The 24,762-nt window shown below is 43.6% G+C and overlaps 1 protein-coding gene and 1 long non-coding RNA gene across 2 annotated transcripts; both read left to right on the forward strand.

Moving 5' to 3' along the window:
• Nucleotides 1–1,609: 1,609 nt before the first annotated feature.
• LOC310675232 (serotriflin-like) lies at nt 1,610–24,424 on the forward strand. The gene is made up of 5 exons (XM_083435511.1): nt 1,610–1,658; nt 2,047–2,195; nt 22,192–22,286; nt 23,552–23,640; nt 24,076–24,424. The coding sequence occupies exons 1-5, from the start codon at nt 1,652–1,654 to the stop codon at nt 24,198–24,200; spliced, it is 465 nt and encodes a 154-aa protein (XP_083291637.1). The 5' UTR covers nt 1,610–1,651; the 3' UTR covers nt 24,201–24,424.
• Nucleotides 15,749–18,622, forward strand: LOC310675247. Its single transcript, XR_014509992.1, has 4 exons — nt 15,749–15,767; nt 16,842–16,901; nt 17,770–17,874; nt 18,530–18,622. It is a non-coding gene; the product is annotated as an uncharacterized lncRNA (long non-coding RNA).
• Nucleotides 24,425–24,762: the final 338 nt, after the last annotated feature.

Consider the following 24,762-nt stretch of genomic DNA (forward strand, 5'->3'; position numbering starts at 1 on the left):
GCAACATACGTTTGGAATATGAATAACATTGTGCATCCATAGATTCAAAGCCCAGTGGTTGGGGTGCACTAAAACCCCAGTAAATCCCAATGAGTAGCTGAGAGCACCTAACTCACCATCTTAACCAGAGTTTGAAAGCTGGCTAGGGATGTGGGTGGCGTTCTGATCTAAACCACTGAGCCCCTTGGGCTTGCCAATCTGAAGGTCAGCAGTTTGAATCCATGCAACAGGGTGAGCTCCCATTGCTCTGTCCCAGCTTCTGCCCAACCTAGCAGTTCAAAAGCATGCCAGTGCAAGTAGATAAACAGGTACCGCTGCGGCGGGAAGGTAAACGACGTTTCCATGTGCTCTGGTTTCCATCACAGAGTTCCGTTGCACCAAAAGCAGTTAGTCCCGCTGGCCACATGACCCAGAAAGCTGTCTGCGGACAAATGCCGGCTCCCTCAGCCTGAAAGTGAGATCAGCGCCGCAACCCCATATTCACCTTTGACTGGACTTAACTGTCCAGGGGTCCTTTACCTTTTTTACCTTACTATCGTTAAGCATGGCTGGCATGAGTCAGGCAAAGGTAATGCTAAACAATGCTTAAGATCATCCAGGGACTGAGGTTGGTTACTGACTCTAGAACAGAACACATGAAATTTTGAAGAAATCAGAGGTATATGATGTTCTCCATTTTTAGAGTATGTGTCCATTCACACATTTACTACTTTTTTTTTTCATTTAGAGATGGAATTCAGCTGCTGAAGCGAATGCAAAACGCTGGGCAAGCAACTGTCAATTTGCTCACAGCCCAAGTAACCAAAGAGTTGCCGGCAAGTACATCTGTCAGTAAGCACTGTGCAAAAAATTGAGGGTGATCTAAAATCTAACCCGCATCTAATATACATTCACAATTGTTGCACTGACTCCGCAATTGTCATTCTGAGCATAATATTAAAAATACTCGAGGAATCCCACAAAAAGAGGCACAATGGAGAGGAATGTTCCAATTCTCCCTAACATCTGAAGTGGGAATTCCACATGCCATTCTCACCAGCCAAGCTTTGCCTCGACACACACTGTGCCCACCTGTGATACATATAGCTTTTTAAGCACAGAGGACCAGTGCACTGCAGCCTCCTCCTCCCTCAGGTGTTCGAAAGAAGGTGAAACCTGAAACATTTTTGAACTTCATTTTTGAACTTTTGAACTTCAATATCTCTGCCTTGTTAATCACAGTAATGGAGGGAGATGGAGATGATAGAGATAGAGATAGAGATGATAGAGATAGAGATAGAGATAGAGATAGAGATAAGAGATAAGAGATAGAGAGAGATGGGAGATGACAGGAGATGGGAGAGATTGGAGAGATTGGAGAGAGAGAGAGAGAGAGAGAGAGAGAGAGAGAGAGAGATGATAGAGATAGAGATAGAGATAGAGATAGAGATAGAGATAGAGAGCAATACAATAATTCAGTGGCAAGCAGTGAAATTTTTCATAGGGAAAGTTAAGGTAAGAGGTGACAGCTCGCAAGGGCAATTGGGGTGATGTTGCATGTGTGAGATTACGATGCCACAATGTCACACACGTGAGCATTGCACCTCCATCCCTAAGCTGGGCAGAAGCTTCCTGGGCTTTGAGAAGGAGGCGCCGCCAGGCCTCTGACAAGATGGCAGGTGGGCTTTGGAAAGGTGTCAGGAGGGCTCTTGAACTCTTATGGGGACTTGCCTAGTCCACTGACCACACACCACTGCAATAATTCTAAAACCCCCAGAGAGCGAGTGCCTTTTAGAAAAGACATTTACAGGCAAATATAGATGTGCTAACAACAAAACAGGTGTACCTTTTGCTTTAGAATAATTATTTTGCATTCAAATGTGAGTAGCTTTAACCAACCAGCTAACCAGACAGATTTGTGAGTGGGGGGACAAATTCTGCTTGAATAAACAAGCTTTTACCTGTTGCAGCATGTTCCCCTGAAGCATTGCATGACTCCTCTTGTTTACAGAATTTCCTAGGTCAGGAATCATGAGTTTTGTTAATGCTTCCCGTCTCCACTTCTAGATGGCATCTCATGCGGTGAAAATATATTTGCATCATCTCACGCTACTCCATGGAATAACGTGATTCAATCTTGGTACAACGAGGTGAAAGATTTCAAGTACGGTGTTGGAGCAGTCCGTCCAGGGGCCGTAACTGGTCATTACACTCAGGTAACTCGAACACCATTTTGTATCTTTGTCAAGCGCATGGTTCAGCTAGTCAATCCATGTCTGACAGCCCCCTTGCACCTTGGCTTGCTGCTGCCTGGAACCTCACAGAAGGAAGGAAGAAAACCGAAAAGAGGTGGGTTTTCCCCTCATATTTCACCCAGTACTTTTTCCATATTTTTCACACAGAAGTTCATATCATGGATTGTCCTTATCTCTGCTGTGCCTTTCTTTCTGTTTTTTCTTCAGATGCCATTCTCATTCACAGCTTATTCAAACTTCCTTTCCCTGACGGGAAAAATGAGGGTGCTTCAATTAGACACAACACAAAGTGATGATATTTTGGTTGTTGTTTTTTTTAAAAAAAAGCTGTTAAATGTATGTTTTCCTTGCTCGGCATGGAAACAGATTCCAATATGTTTTCTTGTGTGGATGTTCTTATACTTACAGGTGGTTTGGCACAAGTCTCACCTAATTGGTTGTTATGATGCCCATTGTCCTCAAAGCAGGATGAAGTACCTCTACGTTTGCCAGTACTGTCCCGCGTATGTATTATTTATTTATCTGTTTGTTTGTTTGTTTGTTTGTTTGTTTGTCGTTTGTTACCCATAGTCTCCAAAGGATTTATGTTTCATATCAGTTTTCCTTTTATATATTACCAAAAAAACCAGAAACCTGAATAAAAGAACCCTCATAAGAGACACAGGATGCTTGGGCAGCACACTAGTACTGTATTAACTCTGCATTTCAATGGCTGACAACCAACCAGAAAACAAAAACAACAACGTCTTTCTTACCTTTGGGCTATTTGCCTAAAAAATAAGGAAGCAGCAGTGGATTTATTTTTTTAATGACAAAGTCAAAACCCCTCAGAAAAGAATTTTCTGACATTTTATGGAAACCTCCACCCCCCACACCCCACACCCCGCTCCCTTTGGATCCTCCTAAGACTTTCATTCTGGAATGTTCATTGCGCTGAATATTCAGTGAAATGGACTCCCTAACTTCACCATCAGGGTGGATCCAGTCAGACCTTAACCATATCAAGTTCCTTATGCCAGCTCTAAAATCCTGGGGAAATCCCGTGCCACCCCAGAGAATATTTGGCAGAAAACCTCCATTTGCCACCCACAACTAGTATAGAGATTCTGGGAGGCTTATTTCATTCAGCCCAATTTTTTCCTTGTTCATAGGAGCAGTCACAGTTATCATCCTCAGGAGAATAGGCAGGGAAGTCACAAAACTAGTGACTTCCCATTCACAAAACATAGATGTTTGTAACCCAGATTACATACAATTGCATTTTAAGGTTCCGTCTTATATAATTTCATCCTCTTTAACATGTTTCTTAATATATTCGGCTATTTTCTGACACTTCAAACCCCAATGTGGTCTTTGCATATGGGGAATAACTTTTTTAATACAGTGGTAACTCGGGTTAAGTACTTAATTCATTCCGGAGGTCTGTTCTTAACCTAAAACTGTTCTTAACCTGAAGCACCACTTTAGCTAATGGGGCATCCTGCTGCTGCCACGCCGCCAGAGAACGATTTCTGCTCTCATCCTGAAACAAAGCTCTTAACCTAAGGTACTATTTCTGTCTGTAACCTGAAGCATATGTAACCTGAAGCGTATGTAACCCGAGGTACCACTGTAGACTAGAAAGGGTTTCCAGTCTTCTTTAAGCATTTGAAATCTGTGTCTCTTATCAGTGCTGTCAGTTTTGCCATCTCTGCGTATTCCCAGATTTTCACCAACCATTCTTTTAGAGGGTGTTCCCTCCTCCTTCCATTTCTGTGCATTGAGAATCCTTGCCATTGTAGTCACATACATAAATACCATTGAGGCTTCATTTGGGATTTTGCTGCCTAGTATCCCCAGTAGGAAGGATTCTAGCCTCTTGGGAAAAGCCAATTTAATTATTTTTCTTAATTTCATTATATATCACGTCCCAAAAGGCCTTCGCCTCCCTGCAAGACCACCACATATAATAAAATGACCCCTCACAGTCATTACATTTCCAACACATATTTGATACATTTTTGTACATTTGAACTAGTTTATTTGGGGTTAAATATTATCTGTATATCATATTGTAATAATTTTCTTTTAAGCCATAAAATGCTGTAAATTTCATTCCTGTTTTCCAAAGCTCTTCCCAGGCAGCCATATCTCTCAAAGGATGTCCAACATCCTTAGCACAATTAGTCATTGTTATTTCAACCATTTCATCCTTTATTTCCTAGCCTAACAATGATTTGTACATGTTAGAAACTAATTTCTCATCATAAACCTACTTCCAGGTTTGCCCGGACTTTTTCAGTTGAAGAGTGAGTTGGCCAGTCTCCTTTTACCTGCATCTGACTAGAACAATAAGCCAATATATTTGGGAGGCAGAAATATTAAGAACAATAATTTACAGCACACAAAAGGTTAATACAACAGTAGACTAAAGGAACTTTCTAAAAAATATGCATAAATACTTTTCTAATTGAGAACAGAAAGCACAAATGTATCCCTGTTTGTTTACTTCTTATTTATCTTATTTATCATTCCAGAGGGAACATGATGGGATCACTTCAAACCCCATATAAGTCTGGGTCACCTTGTGGGGGCTGCCCTGGCTCATGCGACAATGGATTATGCAGTGAGTAGAAATAACTTCAAATATTATCATAATGCCTTTTTGTACTTTAGAAAGGGCACTTAATAAGAATGGGTCCCAGTAAATTTGATGGAAGCTTATTCCTGAGTAGATGTGCACAAGATTGTAGACCCCATAACCTTCCTTATTCTGTAGGTGGTTGCAGGATGTCTATGTAAATGTTCTCATGACCTGCACATCCACCCTTAAAAACATGCCCAATTTATTCTGGGTTACAGCCGGGATTGCTAAACTACTAATTCAGTTCCTACATTCATTAAAACAAACTGCTAAATAATGTTTTACGTGCTCTTCTTTTTCTTTTAAACCACCTTCAGTTTAAGCTCCACTATATCAACTAAAAATGAAAGAGTCCCTGGAGTTTGAATCCTTGGAGGCATTTTGCTTTTGTTAACTCTGATGTGTTCTTGTCCTTTTCATTTTCAGCCAATCATTGAAAATATAGAGATAAGAACATCAACTGTGAAGCTGTAGTGAAATCACAAGGATGCAATAACAAGGAAATTATGCAAGAATGTGTTGCTTCTTGCAAGTGCCCCCCCCTCCGAAATAACATAGGAGGTCCCTCTTGCGGCATTCATCATCTTCATTGAACTCTGCATTCTCACTTAAATCATACAATCCTCCAGTTTCTTCTGGCAGATCCCGTCTAAATGAAATTTCTTAACATGTTTTTGAAACTGAAAACTCATAAAAACTCTTGCATGGATGGATGTTTTCATTCTTTCTTTTTGCCTAATGGGGGGGGGTGGGGAGTTGGGGGGTAGGGTCTAAAGAGTCACAGGAGAAATAAAAGGCACACAGATGCACACCTGCAAAGGATCCCAAGAGGGATGCAATGTATGGCTGAGTAAATGCGGATACAGGAAGCCTGGAATGGAAGGGGGACAAACGTAATGATATGAAGTGCAACCAACCCACAACTGCTCCACCTGCACTCACCCTGACATAACACAGGTCAGATCCTAGGCTCATCCTGCAGCTGAAGCAATTTTGCAATACATAGCAACCCAAAAACCTACACAGCAACACATGCGCACAAGGGTCCTGGTATCCCCAGTGCTTGGAATAAACTAGTGCATTTGAACAAAAATCTCTGAACGACCGCAGAAAGTTGCTACCATAATTGCTGGGTGAACTATGGGTGAATTAAGTTAATTTGGGAGTGGGACGATTTCTCATTCATCTTTACGCTCAGTCCCTCCACCCAGTGCTCTGTAGGGGGACTCTCAGACTTATAGCATTCTGCAGTTTTTAAAAATATTAGTTGTTGCATTACCAGGAATGGGAGATGAGAAGCAAATGGTGTTCTAAGGTCTCTTTTGTTGCTAAGGTGACTTAAGTCCATACAACATAAGAAGAGTGTGCTGGATCAGGCCAATGGCCCATCTGGTCCAGCACCCTGTTTTCACAGAGGTGAATGAGATGCTGGCAGGGTTCAAGCCCAACAGAACTCTTCCTGTAACTGGGATTCTGCATTGCGCGCTGAGGTCCCCAAAACACCCCTACCCCAATAACTCACACATCACACATAATTTTTGTTTAAAGTTTTTGGCATAATTTTGGCCACAACTTTATTAAAATACAAATTGTGAGTGGTTGCTTAGGCATTGGTTATGACTAGCTGTCCCCCCTGCCTTGGGGGACAGCACTGACTCCCGGATTCCAGCGAAAGCCAGTGTGGAGGAACAAGATCAGGGATAACTGGAGCTGCGACACAGACCCTCAGTTTCTCCCCGCATGCTCCCAGGGGCTTACGCGGCCCAAACCCAATTCCAGGGGTTTGGACGAGAGGATGGTAAGCCCCTGAATTCGTTTAACGGAATTCCCGTGCAGCAGCATTTTGGAGGGGCAGGCACAGCCGAATCCATACCCCGCCACCAACTAATTTAAACCAATGCCTAACCGCCAACCTTACAAGTTGTGACGATTTGCTACGCAGTAGGCGAAAACCAAATGGCACACACTAATCAGCCAAATGGAAAAATTCCTACCAGGCCCCTGCCCCAAAGCAGACGACCCCATGACAGGCATAGCAAGGTCAAGGCGCAAGCCCAAACAAGGGAGGGCAGGCAGGTGATCCGATGCCCACAGCGAAAGAGAAAGCAGCTTGCTGTGGGCCTTACTTAAATATCCTCTGATCCCACCCCCAAATTGGCAACATACAAATTGCCCCAGCAACAACACCACCAATCCATGCCAGGCCCCTTCCCTCGATCCTGCCTGGCAACTACAGGGTGCTTTGTCCGGCCCCAGCCGCAACACGTGCTCTCCTTTAATGAGAACACGCTTTGCTGCCTTCAGCTGTGGAGGAAGAGCTTAGTGAGTGTGGCTAGTAGCCTTCAATAGCACTCTCCTCCCTGAATTTGTCTAATTCTCTTTTAAAGCCGTCTAAGTTGGTGGCCACTATTTCCTCCTGTGGAAGTGAGTTCTATAACTGATGTGATCAGAAGGAAGGAATGGGAAGCATTTCCTGTGTCTTCCTTGGTGACAGTGAGATCTCTGACAGGAGCCGTTAGAAGCTCCTGATCAGCTGCAGCAAGTCTTTTGTGAAACTCCTAGTAAAATGACATGGAGATTAATGAGGAGCAGGGGAGAAAGGAGGAGAAACTAATATTACATGCAGCCATGATACAAATGGGTGGAAATGAATACTTAAATGAGAGAAGGGACGGGAAGGGTTAATAGAAGGAATTTAATAAAGTGCAATGGGGTGAGGAGTGAAAACATTTCTCAAGCCAAGAAGTGAGTAAAAAAAGGCAATAGGTTAAGTAACCACATTATTTTTGTGTTTATACATACACACATATGTATGTGTGTATGTATAATTGAACCTTCCCCAGCAACTGGCTAACAGATGAGAATGCAAAGGCTCCAATGTCCAGAGGAGGGCAACCAAAATGGTCAAAGGCCTGAAAACGATGCCTTATGAGGAACGGCTAAGGGAGCTGGGCATGTTTAGCCTGGAGAAGAGGAGGTCAAGGGGTGATATGATAGCCATGTTCAAATATATAAAAGGATGTCACATAGAGGAGGGAGAAAGGTTGTTTTCTGCTGCTCCAGAGAAGCGGACACGGAGCAATGGATCCAAACTACAAGAAAGAAGATTCCACCTAAACATTAGGAAGAACTTCCTGACAGTAAGAGCTGTTCGACAGTGGAATTTGCTGCCAAGGAGTGTGGTGGAGTCTCCTTCTTTGGAGGTCTTTAAGCAGAGGCTTGACAACCATATGTCAGGAGTGCTCTGATGGTGTTTCCTGCTTGGCAGGGGGTTGGACTCGATGGCCCTTGTGGTCTCTTCCAACTCTATGATTCTATGATTCTATGAATGTGATGCTATAGCCCAGCAGAGCGGCACAAAAACAGGGGGAGGTTGTATTCAACTCAGTTTTACTCAAACCTATAGAGTTGAATGGACCTACCTTGGTCATGTTTATTAATTTCAGTGGGTCTGTTTGAGTGAAACCAGCTAAGTACCACCCAGGAGTTCCCACTTCCAATGTCTGGTGACAATCCCACAGGGAGAAGACTTGTCTTGAGGCAGGGCAGGGCTATAGCCAATCCAAGTGGGTGGAGGAATAACCAATGTCCTCCTCCAGTTAAGTGGCTTAAACAATCAGAGGAGTAGCAGTATCAATCTGCAGCAGCCGAAACAACCAGGACGCTTGTAGAAAACACAGTACTTGAGACATAAGGCTACCAATGCATGGACTGCTGAGGTTACGTTGTTGCAGTCCAGGAATGGCCCAGGGAGCTCACTTGGTCCTCTAATAACAGAGATGGATTAAGGAGAACCCCCAGACAGCATATCTGCTCCTTCAGAAGAAGCACAAGCCCATCCAGTATAGGAAGTTGACCTGTCTTCCAGATAGGGAGCCACTCTATAGGACTCCATCTTTCCAGGATTCAAGGTCAATTTATAGATCCTCATTCACCACTGCATCCAGGCACAGCTCCAAAAACTCTTAGTGACCATATGGGTGTTAAATAGCATTGAAGACAAGATCGGTGCTTGGAGCAACTAGCTCAGACCTCTTTACACACTGAGCTTCTCTGATAGACTGAGGTACAACAATAGGTTTGATTCCCCTCCTCCCAAGGTGAGGAGTGGCCTAGCTAAGCCTGACAGGACAGCTTACTCTATGCCATTAACCCCTTCATGCATCAAGTGGACTTAAGCATGTTGGTTCTATGAGGCTGGCGATCCCACAAGCCCAGATAAGCAACCAAAACATGCATGGGGGCACACACACCCTTGCTGGAACAGGGTCGGGAGCAACCTGTCCCAATGCATGCCATGGCAATTCAGCCGAAGCCCACTGCCTAAGGCACAGCTTGGTCCCAGTGTTTGGCTTTGCCACCTGGCGATCTGCCTAGAATACCACACTAGGCCACATACCATGATATGTGCCCAGTCTGATCCAGTTCAGTGATCTGTCAAAAACAAAGGCTGAGACACTAAGGACCTCCTCCCCACCACTAACTTTGAATCACGAGTGAAAGTAAGGGGGGAGTATGGACCAACACAGGGGATGCAAAACTTTTAAAAAACCCTTCCTTAAGATATAGGGTGTCTGCCTTTGGGGAGGGGGGTAATTTTCCATCAGATGTCACAAAGCTGCTCCACTGATTGAGCTGGAGCTGTTTCCCAGGAATAGTGCTTGATGGTCCCAGCATCTTACCCTGGGAATCCCAGAAACCACCCTAGCAGAACCTTTCTCAGGGACAAGTCGTGAAGGGATGAGGACCACCACCCCCCATGCCAAGATGGAGCTTGGGAGGGAAAGCGCAACATCCACACAACTCTTTCTCCCGCTCCCCCCAACCACATGCTCTCCCCCACCACCACCACCACAACCCTTCGCTCTGCTGGCTCTTTCACCAGTGCCGCGGTGGCTGGGCCTCAGCCTTCTTAGCTCAGCCTACTGAGCTAAGCTCAGTAGGTGGCTTAGCCTCAGCCTACTCAGCCTTGCCTCGGCCACCAGAAGTGAGACACCTACGTCCAGAAGTGTGCTTTTGAATGTGTTGCGCCTGCTTCTGTGAATATGGACGTGGCAGATATCAGCCACAGTGGTGGAGGAGCCTATGATGGAGGCTGCTCCGGCCACCCTGGAAGAGGTGGCGGTGGCTAGGTCACACAATCAGAGCATCACAGATTTCAAACAACTGCTGGGCAGGTTTCTGTGAATTTGTGATGTCCAGATTAATTTGGGGAAATTGAGTGGTATGAACCACCAGGGATTCAGCAGATACCACATTAACTGTACTCCCAGCAAAGCAAACAAGGTTGAGCCCCCCCCCCTCCTACCCTGTGGGAACATGAAGGAAGAGCAACCTGCCTAGCCAGAAGATGGCCATTATCAGTCCTGTCCCTACAGATCAGATAAGAGTGAGCCATAGGTCCACTTCCTTCTTAAAGGTAAAAAAAGGTAAAGAACCCCTGGACGGTTAAGTCCAGTCAAAGGCGACTATGGGGTCGCAGCACTCAATAATAATAATAATAATAATAATAATAATAATAATAATAATAATAAATTTTATTTATATCCCGCCCTCCCCAGCCGAAGCCAGGCTCAGAGCTGCTAACAACAGTAAAATGATAAAACATTCTAAAATCATTTCATTATAAAATTAATTCCAATCAAATTAATGGAAACCATTGGGCTAGAAGTTCTGTGAGGATTACCAAAGGAGGGAGTCAGGCTGTGCCTTGGCCAAAGGCCTGGTGGAACAGCTCTGTCTTGCAGGCCCTGCGGAAAGATGTCAAGTCCCGCAGGGCCCTAGTCTTTTGTGACAGAATGTTCCACCAGATCAGGGCCACGGCCGAAAAAGCCCTGATCTTGTTTCAGGCCTCAGGAACCACTTTCTGGGTCATGTGGCCAGCATGACTAAACCACTTCTGCTGCAACGGAACACCGTGACAGAAACCAGAGTGCACAGAAACGGCATTTACCTTCCCGCCACAGCGGTACCTATTTAGCTACTTGCACTCGTGTGCTTTTGAACTGCTGGGTTGGCAGGAGCTGGGACAGAGCAACGGGAGCTCCCCCCGTCGCGGGGATTTGAACCGCCAATCTTCTGATCGGCAAGTCCAAGACGCTAGGTGGTTTAGACCACAACGCCACCCACATCCCCACCTCCTCCTTATGCCATAGTAGGAAACATTCAAAGGCAGCCGTAATACAAAAAGCCTCTTCATATGCCAGCATTCTCTGCCCACAAACTCAGAATAGGCTCTGTACACGATATTCCAATATCAGGTCAACATCATCTCCTTCTGCCCATACCCCCTTCCAAGAAAGGAGAATGGGTCCACAAAAACACAAAAACAGTGAAGTCTGTCTAGCAACCACAGAAGACTAGCTGGGCCCCCAATGTGGAAATCTCCATGTGGTTAGGGACCCCAGACAGGTCAATCCCATTTCTGAAAAGGGGAAACTTCTCCTGAATCAGAGGTTGGACTAGCATCTCAAGCCCTGGCAGGTGTCAAGAGAGTTGGAGATTCCATGCTAAGCCAGCTTCCCTGAATCCAAGAGCCATAGACAGTAGGCTTGGCCTTCTTCGAGGGCCACCTTTTCAGCCTCAGCATTCTCCAGCCTGCCAAAGCAAGTCTGAATTAGCTGACCATCGAGGCCTTTCTTCAACTGAAGACAAGGTGGGCATTGAAGTGGCGCTTGGCGCTTTAGGGACCTTGACTTTGCCCTTCCAGCCTGCTCTGGCCACCTGTGAGTCACAATAGATGCCAGGAAGCCAGAGAGGTGCAAAGTGCCCTCCCAAAAACCCTGTAAACAGTGCTGACAAGAGTAACCTTACTCTAAATCCAGTGTGGACCTGCCAATATGACCCCAGGACCATTTGTTCCCAGAGGGAGTGAGAGGCTTAGAATCATTCTATAACACATTACCAGTGTGGTGTAGTGGTTAGGAGCGGTAGACTTGTAATCTGGTGAACCAGGTTCACGTCCCTGCTCCTCTACATGAAGCTGCTGGGTGACCTTGGGCCACTCACACTTCTCTGAAGTCTCTCAGCCTCACAGAGTGTTTGTTGTGGGGGAGGAAGGGAAGGAGATTGTTAGCTGCTTTGAGACTCCCTAGGGTAGTGATAAAGCGGAATATCAAATCCAAATTCCTCTTCTTCTCTTCTACTTTCCACCCAAACTGAGTTGCCAGTCTGGTGGGCAAGCTAGAAAATATTCATCCAAGCTGAAATCCCACTAAGAAAAGAAGAGATCTTGGTTTAACTTTCCAAATACAGCTGTTCTAAAATCTTTCAGGTAAGACATGCATTGAAGGCTGGACCACTCACAAGACTGGAATACGTATGGATATCTGCTATAAGATGCATTTAAATAATCAATTCATGGTGGAAAAAGTGCTCGTGTAAATCACCTTAAGTAACCCTGATTTTGAGATGCTACAACATTGGGAAGAGCCCTTCTTAGAAACATATTTATGGGAACAACTTAATTTGCACTGAAAAGTTCATTGCTAATATCTGTCATAACCAAAAGTAACACAATGCACCACTATGCGGACTCAATTCACAATGGGCCAGTTCACGGACAATGGGCTGGTTCATAGACTCACCCATCCAGGGATATAATATGCACACAAGGCCACAATTGTACTTCACCTCTGCAATAACCTCCATTTCCCCACTCACTTGTCAGAGGCCAGGGTTATTCTTCTGAAGGAGGGAAGGATGAAGGTCTATGGGCAATGAGACCACCAACCAGAGCCAAGACTCCATCACACTGATGAAGTATTTGAGCCTACTCCCATTTTCTACCCATTTCCCACACCAATGCATCTTGAGTAAGAAACCCAGAATGAGAGGCCAAACCTTAAGGAAGGCATAGGCAAACTCTGGTCCTCCAGATGTTTGGGACTACAATTCCCATCTCCCTGACCACTGGTTCTGTTAGCTAGGGATGATGGGAAATGTAGTCCCAAACATCTGGAGGACCAGAGTTTGCCTATGCCTTCCTTAAGGTAATATGCGAGATATGAAAACGTATTACGACATATTATTGGCTCAGTGCGTTAAAAAAAAAAATCCAGCAGAAAGAAAGTCATGGTATCCCTTGTTCTAGAAGAACATTTGAATAAGAACATTCCGTTTTGAACATTATGACTTGCCACAATCCAGAAAGGATCTGTAACACAGTATAAGTCACTGTATTTTGCTTTTCCTGATACATCCTCATGCTCCCATGAATCCCTACTCTGCTTCAGCAGATTCCAGAAGCACATGCAGCCGAACGTATGTGCAGCAATTATGTCAGGATGCTAAGTGGACACAAGCAATCACTGAATGCTGGAATGCCACTTAGTATGCCATCATCAGCATCACCTCTGGAAAGATCACTGCATAAAGAGATACAAGCTGCCAAGGATCAGCAAATGAGGGACACCAGAACATTTCCTATCACTTCAGCAGTGCATAAATAGTTTAAGTAGTCAATAGCAGGCAGAGCCCAACTATTATCAGGAGGAGGACTTAACCCTTCCCTTGCGACAGTTCTCATCCAGACTGGGCGACTGACACCTGCTTCCATTGGCTCAAATGGGAGCTTTGCTTCCAATATAATTACCAGGCACCAGGGACCAATGATGCCATTAAAGAAACAACCAAACCAGCTAGTTTAATCTGTGGTGTCAGCTGTGTTCTACTGCAGACCAGGAAATATCAGACAGACATAGGAGAAACTGCTCTGGAGAGTCCCAGGACTGCAACCTATGCAGACAATTGTGACTGAGAAGCAAGATCCGCTATGCTCAATGTGGCTTACTCGTAAATTGGTGCTTAGCACTGAAACCGTACATTCATGCCTGGAAATAGGCAATAAAACTAATTTCTGCATATCGTGGGAGTGCTGGGGAATAGATACAATTATTATTTCAGAAAAAACCATGTCAAAAGGTAATGTAAAGAATTGCACATTTTTCTAGACACACAGGTAATAATGATTATTCAATGAAGAATGGTCTATGCTACAATTAAGTCCTAAACTGAAGGCCCACATTGTTAGATCTGCCCTTCTAGAACACCCCCTATAGCTGTGTAAACCAATCTTTTAATTTTTCTTATAAACTTTTACATATAGAATCATAGAATCCTAGAGTTGGAAGAGACCACAAGGGCCATCGAGTCCAACCCCCTGCCAAGCAGGAAACACCATCAGAGCACTCCTGACATATGGTTGTCAAGCCTCTGCTTAAAGACCTCCAAAGAAGGAGACTCCACCACACTCCTTGGCAGCAAATTCCACTGTCAAACAGCTCTTACTGTCAGGAAGTTCTTCCTAATGTTTCGGTGGAATCTTTTTTCTTGTAGTTTGGATCCATTGCTCCGTGTCCGCTTCTCTGGAGCAGCAGAAAACAACCTTTCTCCCTCCTCTATGTGACATCCTTTTATATATTTGAACATGGCTATCATATCACCCCTTAACCTCCTCTTCTCCAGGCTAAACATGCCCAGCTCCCTTAGCCGTTCCTCATAAGGCATCGTTTCCAGGCCTTTGACCATTTTGGTTGCCCTCCTCTGGACACGTTCCTGTTTGTCAGTGTCCTTCTTGAACTGTGGTGCCCAGAACTGGACACAGTACTCCAGGTGAGGTCTGACCAGAGCAGAATACAGTGGCACTATTACTTCCCTTGATCTAGATGCTATACTCCTATTGATGCAGCCCAGAATTGCATTGGCTTTTTTAGCTGCCGCGTCACACTGTTGGCTCATGTCAAGTTTGTGGTCAACCAAGACTCCTAGATCCTTTTCACATGTACTGCTCTCAAGCCAGGTGTCACCCATCTTGTATTTAATCCTGTGGCAAATGTTTTAGCATCTTTTGACAGAAAACCATTAATATTTGATGCGTTAATTGTTGTCTCATTTCCTCTTGGAAAAAAATGTGTGATTCCAAGCTGTTAGCAACCTTTACAGATAGCAGCAGAATTTTATGGTTAATCTGCATCCCTGAAAAGAACAGTTCATATTTAGTTATTTACAGTGCTTTTCCGGGGGGGGGGGTGCAGGGGTATGCATACCCCTAAACATTTTGTGAATTTAAGGTTTCTTTGAAGGGCAGTATTTCGATATAAGTAGGAAAATGAGAGTACCCCTAAACATTTTTTAAGGAAAAAAGCACTAGTTATTTATAGAGTTTTCTTAGCTTTTCAAGAAAATTTGTCTGTTATAGGAAGCACACAACTTTGTATCAAAAGAAATGGTAGCCATTATTATGCAATGCTACCTAAAAAGCATTTATCCATGAATGTTAACACATCCAACATTAAAAATCATCAGATCTTCTAAATCAAGAGTAAAGGCAGACACACCAGTTATCTGATTCAACCACACCCCTTAACTTTTGTAACCTATGCAAATGAAATGGGGTGTTGATACATTGGGTTTTCTAAACAGCTTGTGGTCACATACTGCAATCTGTAATGATTCAGTGCCTTCAACCATTCATGATGGTTTGCAGTTGGTTTAGAGTCTTAGGCTGCAGCTGCAAACACATTCTGCTTTGGGGGGAAATGGGACTTGCTTGTAAGTAAATGTGCTTAGCTCTATGGGTGATGAAATGATGCCATGGGATAAAGAACAAGCCCAGATATCAATCCTTCATAAGAAGTTGGCAGGCATGAAAGAACTCACTAATAAGAAATGCTTTGTTGTTGCATAGAAGATGGTTAATAAATTTCAGGAAATAATCTTTTTTTAAACAACGTAAGAGAAATCCAAAGTTCTCCCTGGTCAAAACTGTGTGATTTATTGTTGGGCATTGAGTCATTCTGCAGAGAAGGAAACAGGAGAGGTATATAAGCATAACATCATCCAGTGACATCCAGAACCTCCTTAAATCTACAAAGAAGGCTATTCCAGTCTTACTAGAAACAAGGAGGAAGGTAAGATTTTGGGAGGGAGGGTGCCAGTTTTATACCATAGTCTGCTATATCCCATAGTCGGCTATATGAAGTTTATTAGCAGAGTTAAACACTTTAGGTTATCTCAGGAGGATACAACTTTTTGATCAAATTTCTATTATTTATGTACTTATTTCATAAAATGTACTAGGGTTATCATATTTCATGAAAATCCAAACACAAAAGCTGTTGAGCTCTTTTAGGCAAAGTTGCTGAGCTGTGGGGGGGGGGAGGGGGCAAAGTTGTTGAGTGATTTGCTCCTGGGCACTGTTCCCGACAGCCGGATCCCGGGTATGTAAAAGGTAAACGACCCCTTATAGTTACGTCCAGTTGCGAATGACTCTGGGGTTGTGGTGCTCATCTCGCTTCACAGGCCGAGGGAGCTGACGTTTGTCCGCAGACCGTTTTTCCGGGTCAGGTGGCCAGCATGACTAAGCCACTTCTGGTGCAACAGAACACCGAAACCAGAGCAGCGCACGGAAACAGGCCATTAATCAGCTGCCAGCTCAATATCAGTGTGGCTGAAAGCACCTAGTTGAGAACCTGTGATTGTACCACCTGTGAATTTTAGCATGTACTGGAAGAGATTTCTGTTGCACAACAGATTTAAACAATGGGAATTAACTTTCTTCTCCTCCTGCTGCAGCCCCATACTTACTCACAGAATCTGTTCCAGGGTGTTGGGAGCCCCTCCAGAGCAAATTGAGGGGCAATTCAGTGAACTGCAGGGGAAAAGAAAGGAAAGGATGGCTGCATAATAAAGGAAATTTGAAGGGCTCAGGTGGTGTTTTTCAGTGCAGCCACTATGTCCACTCACCAGAGACAGAAGCAAAATAGTTTAGTGGGGTGGAATCAGATGCAAAATGGTGACTCTGGATCAGAGACACTTGCCTGCGGCACTCCTATTCCAGGAGGTACAAGTCTCAATTAGTGCCACATGAGCAATTTGAAATTTAAACTACTACTCAGAAGAGTGGCACCATGTTTCAATAAGTACGCTCTTTATCTAAACAGAAACTCTAAGATAATCTCTCCAGTGTTATTTTGTTTTCATAGATGATCCTGCTCATCGTGTTGCTGAGTCTTGCTGCTCTGCTGCAACAGCCTGCTTCAAGAGTAAGTTTTTTACGTTGTGTAGTGTAGCAATACTGAGAGATGCTAAACAGTCTCAGTCAGTGGGACGTGAAAAGTTAGATGGATTGTTTTCCAATACAAGATTTAGTTTGGCCAACTAAACCTTCACTTTAATATGCCAAAACGCTTTTGACTGCTTCATCCATAAACACACTGAAGTGGAAAAAAGATTGTACTTAACAGGAAGTCCAAACAAATGCAATTAACTTGGGTTAACCTTAAAACATGATGGAAGGATGGTCCAGTTACATATCCCACTAAAAGTAATGCTTTCAGTAGTGGATTTATCCAGTACTGAAGTAAAGTTTTCAGTAGTGGATTTATCCAGAGGAGTCAGAAACATCTTGACGCCTCTGCATCACTCAACTCGAGGACCTGTTGATCTGCTCCATGAAGCCAGTGTGGTGTAGTGGTTAAGAGCGGTAGTCTTGTAATCCGGGGAACCGGGTTCGCATCTCCGCTCCTCCACATGCAGCTGCTGGGTGACCTTGGGCTAGTCACACTTCTCTGAAGTCTCTCAGCCTCACTCACCTCACAGAGTGTTTGTTGTGGGGGAGGAAGGGAAAGGAGAATGTTAGCCGCTTTGAGACTCCTTAAAGGGAGTGAAAGGCGGGATAGCAAATCCAAACCAAAAAAAAAAAAAATGGTCAGAACACTTAAAATATATCCCTTCAATTTTAGTTTGCAACTGATGTTTCATTTATGACAGAAGAGCCTAACAGAAGCAAGTGCACACTTTTTAACCATGTCCATGATTCTTAGTGAAAGTATGCTAAAATTACATTGGTGTAATGGAAAATATAATCATATAAATAAATACAAGAAAGAAATACTCACTCTCTCACTTTAGGCACATGCTCAAGGGGTTGGACCGGGTGAGCGACAGGAAATTCTTGACAAGCACAATGCCCTGCGGAGAGGAGTGCAGCCACCAGCAAGCAACATGCTGAAGATGGTAAGTGTTTTAAAGGTTTACTACGCTTTCTGGCTGGCAGAAAATTGCATGCGCTAGTTTATACATATCTTTTATTATTTATTAATTTATATTCCCTAGTGGCTACTACATGATTTGCAACTATAAAGCCAATCTATAATTAAAATACACAATAACATTAACTTATTTAATTCATATATACGACTAAAGGCATTCATTGTCCACTACATAGACAATGAATATGCATTTTTCTGAGAAGCTAAGTAGTAGCTAAGAGCACCTAATTCAGCATTTTAACCTTGGTTTGAAGTGGTTTACGGATCCTGGTAACTACTGTTACGTATGGTTGGCATGGGTCAGGAAGAATAAACAAAAACGTGCACACAACCCAGGTAGTATCTGAGAGCACCTAACTCAGCATCTTTGAAAGCTGGCTGTTGCCATTAACCATGACTGACATGAGTCAGGCAGATGTAATACTAAGCCCAAGAGGGAAAAGACTGCACACTTTGATTTTGCTTCATGTACTCAAACCATGACATAGCCTGAGAACTACTATCATTAAAAAGACACACAAGTTTTTTAAGAGAAAGGTGAAAATGATCAGGCAAATATGAGCCTCTCCATTTTTACATTTTGCATCGTCTCATGCTTAATACATATTTTTTTCTTATAGGAATGGAGTGGAGCTGCAGAAGCAAATGCCCAAAGGTGGGCAAGTAGATGTCAATATCAACACAGCCCAGCAGAACAAAGAAATGCTGGCAAGTATAGCTTTCACTAAGCATTGTAGAAATAATTTAGAGATCTGAAATATAATCCACATTTAGTCACCATTCACTAACTCTTCAGCAACCCTGCAATTGTCATTCTGCAGATAATACTGAAAATACTGGAGGAACGCCACTAAAAGGGGAACGGTGGAATGTTCTGGTTCTTTCAAAAATTTGAGGTCAGAATTCCACACTCAGTTCTGACCAGCTAAGCTTTGTCTGCAGGAGTGGAGGAAGGAGTGTGTGGTGGGGGCGGACCACCCTGGGTATGGTGTCTTCGCTGAGGGGGGTGACATTTGGCACGCCATCCGCCTGCAACTCCCAAGCCTAGCCCGAGCCGTAGGAGGAAGGGGAAGCTGTGCCGCTGCGCCATTGTCATTTCTCCCTTCCCCTTTGTTTCGACAGCTCGAGGGAGACTTGGGAGTCGCACGCAGGCTGCGCACTGAATGTCCGTCATTGGCGACTCGCTCCACCCTCGGCTGCAGGGTGCATCAGAGTGGCTATCCTGCGCCTGGGAGGGCACCCTCCGCACCCTGCACCCCTCAGGAGTGCGCCCCGCCCTGGGCAGCACTGGCATATGATCTGCCACTGTTTGTCTGTACACACACTTTACACCACGCGTGTCCAAAGTCCGTTTCGGGGGCCTAATCTGGCCCGCTGGTCAGTTTAATCCAGCCCCTGTAGCAGTTTATTTCTGGGGGGAAATCCCAAAAAAACCTCAACAACTTTGGACAGCCCTTTGGACAGCCCTCACGGCCCTTCACTTCATCAAATCTGGCCCTCTTTGAAAAAAGTTTGGACACCACTGCTTTACACCAATGATGCATAGTCCCTCGTTCTCTGAGAATGGTAATGGGACTCACTTGAGTTCCAGCTGGAAAAAAGCCCTGCTTCCACATACTCTATTATGATCTAGTTTTTTAAAGCATTATTTATGGCCACATCAAAGAAACTGACCCACCAACTCCAGGTTCTCAGAGGGGAAGTGGACTTTGTGGCTCTCTGTTGATTTATGTAACTTATTTAGTAACTGGTGGCAAATGTGTTTTCATATTGTGCTGTTCTTGATTATGAGGTTTTTGATCGGCCATTTTTCCCTTATCTTGGTAAACTGCTGTACAGTGTTGCCTCTTTTGCACAAGTTTCTTTAATATTTTTCTCTATACTTTTCTCTTATTTTTCTCTCTTTATTTTTCTTTATATACCTGTGATCATCATTTGAGACACTTCTTCATGTGTCACACCATGAAAGGTCTAGAGGGTGTAATTTCGAGATTAGGCCTTTTCTGCAGTGGCTCCCCATTTTGTGGACTGCTCTACGCAAAGAGGCTCAACTGGCACCACCATTATATATCTTTAGGAGCCAGGCAAAAACTTTCCTCTATAAACTTAGCGCTATCAGTCAGTTTGGTTTATTGTGTTTAGCAAGAAGCTATTACACACTTAAAAACAATAACAGGAATGCTAATAATAACAGGAATACTGCACTGCTACTAATAATGGTTAACATTTCTACTCCCCAACCCCTACCTCTTTAACTATAATTGGCCTTTAACTATCTATGGCCTTTTAGAAATGGGTGGGATTTTTAATGTATTTCTTTTTCTTCTTGGTTTTATGGTTTAGCTAGTGTCATGGTGGGGTGGAAGCTGTGTGGATGCCTGATTGGTTGGTTGGTTGGAAGTCACTTTAGGTTGCCGTGGGTAAGATAAAGCAACTAACATATTTAATAAATAATAGGAATAATCTCCTTCACTTATGCTTGAATATGCTCTGTTGTTTACTCCCTTTCTTGAATTGTTGAAATACTCTGTTATGGGGGTGAAGAGAGAGAGAGCGCACTATACCTTTTGCTTTGGAACTATTGTTGTACATACAAATGTATACAGATTTACTTAAGCAGACAGATCTGCGAGGGGGGGGGTGGACAAATCCTGCTTGGAATAAGCAAGTTTTACCGGTTGTAGCATGTTTCTCCAAAGCATTGAAGAGCTCCCCTTGTTTATAGAATTCCCCAAATCACTAATCATGACTTTTGTTAATGTTAACCGTCTCCACTTCTAGATGGATTCCCATGTGGTGAAAATTTGCTCATGTCAAGTGGCCCTGTGCCATGGTCTAAAGTAATTCAAGAGTGGTACAACGAAGTGAAAGATTTCCGGTACGGTGTTGGAGCGGTCCCTGCAGGAGCCAAAGTTGGCCATTATACCCAGGTAACTCAAACACCGTTTTGTATCTTTGTCAAGTGCACGGTTCAGCTAGTCAATCCATGTCTGACAGCCCCCTTGCATCTTGGCTTGCTGCTGCCTGTAGTGGGGTAGGAGAGCTGGAAAAAAGAAATCCATATTTAGACAAATCTAAAATGTCTGGGATACAAATTTTCATGGCCCTCTGGCAGCTATAGTGGCTCCTAGGAGGCTTAATTTGGTCAGAATCAACTATAGACTTCAGAATTAACACTAAATGCATTAGTTCTGGTAAATGAGCCACCATAGTTGCTGGTGGGCTGTGAAAATTTGTGTCCTGGGCTTTTTAGACTCGTCTGCAGTAGTGCTATTTTTCTGGAAAGAGAGGTGCTGAAACTCACCATGAACACCTCCCTTAGCATAGCACCTGAGAGGCGCCCTGTACAGTCTACCCATGTACTATCTGAAGCCAAAGGGTGTGTTGGTTGCCAGATGTGAAATACATTGGCATTATTTTCAGCTCTCCCACCACACTACTGGGACTGTGCAAAAGAAAAGATAAAGAAACCAAGGAAGGTTCTTGTGCCCCCAACAGGGGACACATCACATGGCAGGTAGAGTGCTTTTGGTTTGGTGGGTCACTTTGGGCAGGGTCGGCCTCTCGCACATATTCCTATTCATAGTTTCCACACAGGAATTTCAGATACTGGATCATCGTTCTCTCTCCTACACTTCTGCTTCTGTGGGTTCTTCAGGCACCCATGAGGCCATTCCTATTCACAGCTGTATATAGAATCATAGACTGACAGAACTGTAGAGTAGGAAGGGACCGCGGGGATCATCTAGTCCAGGCATGTCCAACAGATAGATCGTGACCCACCAGTAGATCGCTGGATGTTTGTGTTAGATCACTGGTAGATCACTGCTCCCCCCAGAAGCTCAACAACTTTGGCTCTTCTAGAAAAAGCTCAACAACTTTGACTTGAACCCCCCCCAAAATTGGTAGATCACTGCCAGTTTTTAGCTCTGAGAGTAGATCGCAGTCTCTTGGGAGTTGGCCCCTAGTTCTAATCCCCTGCAGGGCAGGAATCTTTTGCCCAATGTGAGGCTTGAATCCACAACTCTGAAATCAAGAGTCTCATGATCTACCAAATAAGCTATTTCTGAGCTGCTACTGCCAGAAATTGTTATCTGGAAATTGTTTATTTCTTTAGTATCGTAGTACTTTTCAAGGTGCTCCTAATTATACACAACACAAAGTGGTGATTTATTTATTTTTGCGGGGGAAGTTTAAATGGTATTGTCAGATGAATGTTTTCCTGGCTCAAAACAGTTAGATTCTAACTGTTTTTCTTGTGTGGATGTTTTTCTATCTACAGGTGGTTTGGTACAGGTCTTACAAAGTCGGTTGCTCTGTAAACCAGTGCCCTCAAAATGCCCTAAAATACTACTACGTTTGCCAGTACTGTCCTGCGTATGTATCATTCAGTCAGTCCGTCATTAAACCTGTTACTCATTTCTTACCCAAGGTCTCTAAGGGACTTACAACACATTTAAAACATAAATAAAAAGGCATTATACTATAAAAACAGAATGAAACAACTTCATTAAGAACCACAGGATACATGGGCAACACACTAGTAATGTATTAACTCTGCATTTCAATGGTTGCCAACCAACTAGAAAACAAAAACAGCCAGGTCGTTCCTATTAGCTTTGAGCCATTTGCCAGGAAATCAGGAAACAACAGTGGATTTTTTTTAAAGGGCTGAGTCAAAACACCTCAGAAAAGAATTTTCTGGCAATCTATGGAAAACTTTATTTATTTATTGGGTCCTCTGAACAGTTGGAGATTTTCACTCCTCCTCTGGTGAATATTCAGTGACAGGCCCTCCCTAATTTCACCACCCATTACGGTTTGGTGAATCCAGTTTCACCTTACCTTCATATCGTTGCTGAAGGAAGCAAAGGGCTGTGCTCCCACTCCTTGCAGCCCTCCTCTCTTAGTGCCCATGGCTTCTGTCATCCACCAATACGCACCTGCAACATATTCAACATTAAGTGAGCCACAGTGCCTCAGAAAATAATGTTCTCATTTAGTCTATTTTTTAAGCTTGTTGTAAACCAGGTGTGGGAACCACCAACCCAGAGACCTAATTAGCCTTGCTCCCAGCCATTCAAGCCCCGCCAGGTGCTGGATTTTGTCATTTGAAGAGTTAGTTGGCCGGTCTACATTTTCCTGGACTTGAATAGAACAACTCATAGTAATAGGCCTAATTGAACATATATTTGGGAGGCAAAGAAGATACTGCATCTCCTCCTCCCCCCCCCCACTCCTGCAGCTGCACTGCAAGCACAGAAGTGTTCACTCCTGCTCAGTTTGACCACCTGGCTGTGTTCCCCTGCTGGGAAGAGGAGTGTGACCTTCTTCCCACACAATGTCCCTTCTCCTGACAGCCCAAACACTCTGGGAGGGCCATCCTATCAGTGCTGTCTCCACCCAACTCATCCAAAGCTAAGGTCTACCTGAATTAACCTTAATTAACCGATTCAGGCTGAAGGCTTTAGCTGAAACCAGTTCACAGCCCTACTCCTCACATTGCACAATATTTGTGCTGTAAGATCATTGATTAAATAAATGGAATAGAACTTTTCTAATTAAGAAAATCATTTACTGAGATTATACGATCATTCTAGTCAAATATATCCTTGTTTACTCTTTCACTTTCATCATTCCAGAGGGAACATAGTAGGATCACTTCAAACGCCATATAAATCTGGACCACCTTGTGCGGACTGCCCTGGCTCATGCGACAACGGATTATGCAGTGAGTAGAAATAACTTCAGATATTTTCATAATGCCTTTTTGTACTTTAGAAAGGGCACTTAATAAGAATGGATCCCAGTAAATTTGATGGAAGCTTATTCCCGAGTAGATGTGCACAAGATTGTAGACCCCCATAACCTTCCTTATTCTGTAGGTGGTTGTAGGATGTCTATGTAAATGTTCTCATGACCTGCACATCCACCCTTAAAAACATGCCCAATTTATTCTGGGTTACAGCCAGAATTGATAACTAATTACTAATTCAGTTCCTACAGTCATTAAAACAACTGCTAAATAATGTTTTAAGTGGGGGGCTTTTTCTTGTAAATCACCTCCACAATAGCAACTAAAAATGAAAGCATCTCTTGATTTTGAATCACAGGGGCATTTTGCTTTTGTTAACTCTGATATGTTCTTGTCCTTTTTCATTTTCAGCCAATCCTTGCAAACATGATAATAAGTACAGCAACTGTCATGAGGTAGTGCAATCGAAACCGTGCCAGGGCAGCCTTGCGAATGACTGTGCTGCTTCTTGCTTTTGTCCCACTGAAATAAAATAGTGGGTCCCCCTACGTGATCTTCGTTGAACTCTGCATTCTCATTTAATTTTCATCCTCCAGCATCTTCTGACAAATCCCATCCAAATGAAATTTGTTAATTTGTTTCTGAATCGGAAAACTCATAAAAAGTCTTGCGTGCATGGATGTTTTCATTCTTTCTTTTTGCCTAATGGGGAGGAACGGAAGTTGGGAGTAGGGTCTTACAGGAAAAATAACAGACACAGAGATGCAAAAGATCCCAAGAAGGACACAATGTATGGCTGATGAAATGTGAATGGAAGGTGGACAAACGAAATGAAATCAACACAGCATAAGCAGCTGCTACACCTGGGCCCACCCTGACATAACACAGGTGAAAATTCTCAAGCCAGGAAGAGAATAAAAATTGATGAGTTAATTGAGTTTAGAATGTGAGACTGCACATGATCAGAGCATTTTGTTGCAGTTTATCAAGGTCTGCGAACTGGCTTGTGTACCAAGAGGGGAACATAGCAACCAAAGTACAGAGGATGAGGAAATGTTTGCTTTCTTGGCTTTGTCATGAGTTTCTTCACATCACATT

This window comes from Podarcis tiliguerta, assembly GCF_965153285.1.
Source record: "Podarcis tiliguerta genome assembly, chromosome: 3".
NCBI classification, from domain to species: domain Eukaryota; kingdom Metazoa; phylum Chordata; class Lepidosauria; order Squamata; family Lacertidae; genus Podarcis; species Podarcis tiliguerta.